At 37.8% G+C, this 7,488-nt stretch overlaps 1 protein-coding gene across 3 annotated transcripts in view; it reads right to left on the bottom strand.

Moving 5' to 3' along the window:
• Window positions 1-1,018: 1,018 nt before the first annotated feature.
• Window positions 1,019-7,488, bottom strand: part of LIN28B (lin-28 homolog B) — a 132,103-nt gene continuing 125,633 nt past the window's right edge. For all 3 annotated transcript variants that reach the window (XM_023254203.2, XM_045057887.1, XM_023254204.2), the window contains one exon: window positions 1,019-5,908. In XM_023254203.2, coding sequence (XP_023109971.1) covers window positions 5,539-5,908 — 370 coding nt within the window. In that variant the 3' untranslated portion in view covers window positions 1,019-5,538. The remainder of the gene's footprint in view (window positions 5,909-7,488) is intronic.

Here is a 7,488-nt window from a genome sequence, read left to right as displayed (position 1 = left end):
TTACCCATGAAAGTAAATAATTACCAACGACACGTTTATACAATCACTCTCTCATGAACATTCATGATAGAGACCCTCACATCCTGAAATCACTGCTGCACCAACAAGGTGAAATAACACTGCTGAACTGGATATTTAAAAATGGTTAAGATGGGGGGCGCCTGGGTGGCTCAGTCGGTTTAGCGTCTGACTTTGGCTCTGGGCAATGATCTCATGGTTTGTGGGTTCAAACCCCGCATCGGGCTCTGTGCTGACAGCTCAGAGTCTGGAGCCTGCTTCGGATTCTGTGTCTTCCCCTCTCTCTGCCCCTCTCATGCTCCTGCTCTGTCTCTCTCTGTCTCTTGATAATAAATGTTAAAAAAAATGATTAAGATGGTAAATTATGTGTTTTATTACCATAGGGGGAAAAAAAAGAGTCATAGTAGGACCCCCCCCCACTCGCCCCCCACACACACAAAGAAAGAAAAAGTGAAGCATCCAGGTGTAGAACGGAAATGAAAATGAGTTTAATTGTCAGATGGGGTCAATTTATAGAACACAATAGTTTTATCAAATTGTTTTCATAATGTGCCAATACTATATACATAGTTTGATCTGCATTCACATTTTAGATACTTGGTCCTGGTATAACCTGGCTTTGATTGTCTTCTTCAAATACTTTAAACTTATTGAGGAAAAATTCTAAAATGGTTTCTCCAAGGGTTTGAGCATTTTTGTTTTTTAGACCACTTTTCACGACCACATGAAGTATGTATCTTGACTCACAAACCTGCATCACCCATGTTCACTAACACAGGAGGATTCCTTATGATGACAGGACCTACCTCTCTTCATTCGTTTAGACTGAATTTATTCACCACCTGTATTGTCATAAGTTCCATTTCTATAATCACCGATATCTGAAGATAAGTTAAAGCTATTTATGTTCAGGTTGGTGTAAACACTAGTTAACTGGCCTTTTATCCATTCTTTTAATTGAATGATCATACAAATCATGAAAAATCTCCCAAACTCATCATAAATGCCAATGTTATATGTTTTATTTTTTAATCAAGTAATTTTTAAACCTTAAAATATCCATAATTGACAGAATAAGACATCAGGCATGAAATGAGAATATAAAGTCCGTGGTCTGCAGAAAGGCAAACAGTATTCTAGTCCATCAAGATGATTACATGAGTGAAATGCCATTCCAAACACCTACTCCTTTTTTGTCCTTTAAACACACATAGTTCAAGTGTTTGTTATTTTCACTTGTAAACAACATGAGCCAAAATGGACAATGAGGTAATCTAAATACTACACATGATAAGTTAAAAACACTAGGTAAAACACCAGATTAAAGACATACAGAAATCAGTGTTCACTTTGGTCTCTAGGATGGTTAGAGTTGTTAATACCAAAAAGCAACACATACTAATTAAAGCCAGCTTGGTGGTGGGTGCCAGTGGTTGACAGACACTAAGTAATTCACGAGGTAGTCACACCATCATTTTCAAGCTGGTGACACTCACAAGTGTTAAGCCACAGATGTATTAAATAGCGTAATAGTTTCTCACAGTACAGTACTTTACCATAACTTCGCAGCTTTGTTCCAAATATAAAATTTAAAAACGATTCATAGGTCAACCTCTCACACTCTAACTGAACATCTATGACACAGATCACACAACCACCACATCTTAAAAGAGGCTGCTGACAGCTAGGTTAAGACAGAACTTGACGCTCTTCACGAGTTGTTCTTTTCTAAAACAAATAAATCTCATTAGGACATCTAGGAAATTAAAGTCAGTTGCACTTGTACACACTTTCCCAAACTGTATAACCAAAGGGGAAATACACATATATATTTTATGATAAACATTTCTTAGAGAAAACAGATAAATTAATTTAAATTAACTTTAAGACTTAATGAGATTTCCCATGTCCTGTATAATTCATCTTACAGTGAATGTTACAAAGTCTATTAACACTTATGGGCTTCTATTCACAAACTAAATACAACTAGCAGTAACTTGGGGCCACACTGGTGCAAAACAAAACTGAGCCAGAATATTTCAAAATATTGGCATTAAAAATCCTATGTTTGTAGATGGAACGATGTTAAATACTTTGATGTTTCTTGATCTTTTTCCCTACATTGCACGCCAGACTTCCAAGTTATAAGCAGGTAAAAATCTTTTAAAATTTTTCAGTTGTAAAAATACATCCAAAGTCTTCCAGTAAAGACTAGAAATGCAAGTATAAAAAGGTTTCTACTATAATCTGCCATGTAGCAATGAATAGCTCTCAGGGCTAAGAGACTGGTAAGTGCATCTTTCTTAGGAATTACAATTGTGTTGACATGGGGGTGAGGTCAAGGGGCAACTAAGTTACAGTCCTCCTGCTCAACCTACTAGTAACCCCTGTAAACTGATGCTTCACACAGACCCTTCTCCTCAGTAGCTAGAAATGGCATTGCACGTTTACTCTATGTTCACTCCTTGGCAAGCCAGTGCTAGTTTGTTATGTGCCTAGGGCAGTAATGCTAAAATAAGCTTGGCCTTAGGGCAGCACAGACACAAAAATGGAGATTGGCATCCTTTACACTTTTGCCCAGCATGAATACACTCATACACCAACGTCTCCTCCTGCTACCCCTTCCCACCCCGACCTCTGGGCAAAGCAGCTATGTCCAAGATTGCTTCTGTGTTTTCTGTATTTTTGCTTAAGTGGAAGGGTGCCCATAAGTCTTTAAATTAAATACATGATAACTTCAAGGAAATGCCCGGAGACGTTGCTAATAACTAAATGAGATGCTTCATTATTCACAAGTGTTTGTCAGAAACATGTAGTTGTGAATTCTATCTATAACACAGATTAAAAGGTTCTGTACCAGAGAATTATCAGCCACTGTAAGGCTGGAGCAGCATAAAGGTGTGCTATGCATCAACTATGAGGTAGCCTTTTGCTGTAAACAGAGTATTTCACCCATGTGAATGGACACTGTGCTCACATCAGTGATATTCACATATGCAAGGAGTTTGGAATTCTGCTTTAGAGCATGGGAAATAAAAATAGGAAAGCTGATATCTGATATTTGAAAATTTTGATCTATGTCAAACTCAGAGGTAGTTATTACTAGCATCAGTACATAATACTTATATAAAGGTCTAAGTTATTTGGTTTGTTTTGAGTAAGCAGGACTGTAGACCATTCTGTAAAGAAACAACAACAACATTATATGGTATGTTCCCTGAGCAAAGTTCTTTGTCCTGAGTATGTTATGTAATAGTGATAATATTTTTATATAAAAAATAAACCCCAGCTTTTAACCATAAGATAGGTTTGGTATGTGCTCTTAGTTCAGTCTGGTAAGATGCTTAAAATGACTTTAAATTGCACCCATAAGGTCCAGTTATAAAATGCTTTTTTTTTAAATCTTGATCTCAGCTCTGAACTTTTTATATGTAAACAGGGAATGTCCAATTCTCAAGTCCATAATTTCCTATTTCTATAAGGTCAAGGAACTTTGGTTTGAATTTTCAAAGTGACTTATCATGTTTTGCATTCTTCCTGTTAACCTGCTTATTATGCCTGCTAAAAATTAAGCAATGCCACTTTGATTTGTCTACATAATTTAAATAAGCTTACAATCCTCACATAAGGCAAGGAAGTACTTCTCTACAGCTATATACCACATTCAATATCGTCAAAGGTAAGCTTTGCATCACAGCACACGGACATATAAACCACGGAGAATCTCACAAACACTGTCACGGAATTCAAGCTGAGCTATAAAGGACCGTCAACCCAGCCTGTGGCATTTTCTCCTGATGCTGGCTTGCTGAAGCAGCAGGAAATGCCTACGTCCCCCAGGCCAGGACAGGTTGGGGAGGGGGCAGAGCTGCTCAGCAGAACAGGTCTCAGTGGACTCATGCTATTCTCTTTTTTTGATTATCTGAGCTTACACCAACAGGCTCACACAAAACGTTGTTTATTGCCCATGTTAAAGCATTATAATGAATTGGTACCTTCTTGTAGATGTTTCAGAAAGTTAGCCATAACATATAGAACCAGGAGGACACCAACATTTTTTTTTTAATGACTGAAACCTAAAGGGACTGATACTAGGACTGGTCCCCAGCCAGTTTATTAATAACCTAACTGGGGACCAACCTGAGAAGCGTCTCTATCCCCATTCCTGAACGTCCGCCCTGAACCCGCCGTGCAGGTGACTCCAGCATGAGCAATGGAGGGAACCTCCGTAAAATCAATACCACCGTGTGAAAATCCTTGCAGCTCTCCCTAGGAGAGGCTCCGCACTCCGCCCCAGGAACGCCACTCTAGTTGCCTGCCACCCCACGCTGCTGTAGGGCAACCGTAGTGGGCAATTGTGAACATCCACTTACTTTTCGTTCTCAACCCCAGGATTATATTCTTACCTGTGCTGTCTGGTTTTAGAGACAAGTTAGATAACTCTCTAGGGGGAATAAAAAAAGCCACCAAAACAAAACAAAAAAAAAAAAAACACACCAACACCGCACGACTGGAGTTTTCCTCCAAGGTCTTCAGTAGTAAACGAGGAGGCCCCCCTGTTCGACGCGATGGTTCGGACTGACTCCGTCAAGGGAAGCTGCTGTTGCCACAATCCCTTAAAAACTTCACAACATGTGAAAGATGATAATGAGCTGGTATCAAAACATCATGGAAAACAATCAAGTCACTACATCTGTACATTGCCCTCCCCCTTCATTTTTCTTAGTAGGCATCTAATTTACAGTCAAAACACGTGAATTAAAAACATCGAAATATCGGCACAGTAATTACACATTCATTGTCTTTTCTGGAGTTATGGATCCCAGATTCAAGAGAGCTTATGGCAGTCGGAGGCATATGGAGTTAAGGTACTGCCTTCAAAGGGCGTTGGGGTAGGGGAGACCCTCTATAGACATCAGGAAAGAGAGGCAATCCCATACTTGGGAGAACTGATGACTTAAAACCTTTAGTACCATATGATTGGCAGCTCTGAGATCTGAAGTAGCCTTTGGTTCACACAAAAGGTAACAGTCATGTGTTTATTTTCATGTAATATAAAGGGAGTGGTATTTGAAGAAAAATCTCCAGGGATTATCTCTGAAACCATCTAAAATGCTTCATATGGGTTTGCAATTCTTGGGGATGTCCAATTCTGTGAGGGAGGGTGTGTGCTTGTATCTCTATACACACATATATAAAGACGAACCCGCTTTATATATATGTCTACATTCCTACAGAAAATCCTCCTACACACACACACAATCGGACTCAGGCTCTCTCCCTCTCACACATGCACATATAGATATACATAGTATTTCATTCTCTGAGTCACATAAAACATGACACCCTGCTCAAATGTAATTTGCTTAGAGTGATTTGTCTGTTTAAAAAAATTCACAGTTCCTCAACAGTAGTTAAAAATCCCAAATCAGCTGCTGCTGTGAAATACTGTTCCCCTGTACTTGCATGAGGTAGACTTCCCAACTGGGGAAAGAAAACGGTAACATTTCAGAAGGAGGGTTATGTCTTTTTTCTTTTTTGAACGGAAGGCCCCTTTTTGCTTGGTTCTTCCGGCACTGCAGAGGACTTCACCAGGGAAGTTTCTTGAGATGACCTGCCTGGCCATTCTGCTATCTCGAACCTCGCCTCCTGAGGAAACGGCGGTGATGTGCAGCCATGCCCTCCCCCCAGCTCTCGAGGAAAAGTCGAAGTGCATGGCTGTGATTCTGCTTCCTGTCTTCCCTGAGAACTGGCAGGCGGCTGCGCAACAGTTTTATGTGGGCAGTTGGCCACCATGTGCGCGATGCTCTGACAGTAATGGCACTTCTTTGGCTGAGGAGGTAGACTACATTCCTTAGCATGATGATCAAGGCCGCCACAGTTGTAGCATCTGCAACAAGAACAAGGAAAACGTCTTAGAAGCAGGGAGCACGGGTCATAAAACACATTGTACAGTTTTTAAAAATGCCAAAATACACTATCAATGAGATCAGCCTCTTTTAACATGTCCTTATTAATGAGTATGGAATGGCTATTTTTAATGCCAGTTGCTTTCAAGACTGTCTTTGGCAAAATGCTCTAACAAAGTTATAAAGCTAATTGTGCTAAGCATAATAGTCAATGAAAAACAAGAGTACTAAAACATGAAAGACTAGTCACACTTCCATACAGAAATGACTTTTTTTTTTTTTTTTAGGTTTGAGAGGTCATTTTAAAAGAACAGTTGTAGTCCACTAGAGGGCAGCCAATGGTCAACAAAAAATGACCAGCTAGCTTTAAAAAGAAGTCCAATTAAAAAATAAAGCTGTTAACATAATAATATGCACTGCAATGCACTCAGCAATTGAGAAAATTATAGACCAAATTAAATTTTGTTAGTTTAACATTTCTTTGGGTGTTAATTATGTTGACTGTGGAAACCAGCTGAACTGGAAGAATTTTTTCCTTTGTACATATTAAGTAATGTGGTGAAATCTGATATATAAGAAGTCAGATGTCTATGGTGAGTGATATCTAGCAAATTATGAAGTGATATTAGAGCAATATAGTAAGTATCTGAATCAGAAGAAGCTATAGAAGAAAGCTTCTAAACACTTAGATTGTCTCTCTCTCAAAAATAAATAAACATTAAAAAAAATTAAAAGCTGAACAAGTCAATTATTTGAGAGATATATATTTGCTCAGCTTTCGTCAGATTTTCTTTGAATATTTTACATTCAAAAAATATAAAGAACATAATATTGTACATTTAAAAAGGTTTTTAATCCACTTGTTGAGTATAGAATTTGCTTGTTTTGTCTCCAAATGAAATGTTTTAAGAGCTTTCTATTTTAAATTTATTTTTAAATACATTTATGACCCCATAATTCTTAATATGAAGCACAAACAATAGGTCACAAAATTTTTTAAAAAGAGCAAATAAGTGGTAACTGTGAGCATCAACTTAAGACTATACTGACGATAAAATAATTATAATTGATTACATTGTGGGGGGGGGGGGACAAAAGGAGAGCAAGCTTAACAACTTATACTACCATATATTTCAAAGACAAACTAAGCTACTACTAACCTACTGAGCACTAGTATTCTATTTTCTGAGACAAGTCACAGAGGGTGTTTTTTGTTTGGTTAGTTTTTTACCTGGCAAATACTAGGATAACTATGGACTGTTTCTTCAGTTACCAATATTACCTTTCAGATTTTAGAATAATGGATTCACAAGGTGGGCTTTTATTCTTTGCAATAATTAACAAGTATTTATCCCAGGGAAAAGGAGTGCATCATATTTTCAAAAATTTAAGGGAAGAACCAAGAAACCACTTTTTCTGATTATTTCTTGTGCAATTATACACCTTAATATAATAAATTAATAAAACAAATATTATGATCCAGATGCAAATTGTTTTAGCCATGTGTTCTAAGAGATAATGGAAAAATTAAAGAATAATAATAATATTACCAATGAATGAC

The sequence above is a fragment of the Felis catus genome, chromosome B2, assembly GCF_018350175.1.
Source record: "Felis catus isolate Fca126 chromosome B2, F.catus_Fca126_mat1.0, whole genome shotgun sequence".
Lineage (NCBI taxonomy): Eukaryota > Metazoa > Chordata > Mammalia > Carnivora > Felidae > Felis > Felis catus.
This window is presented reverse-complemented; position numbering and strand designations above follow the sequence as displayed.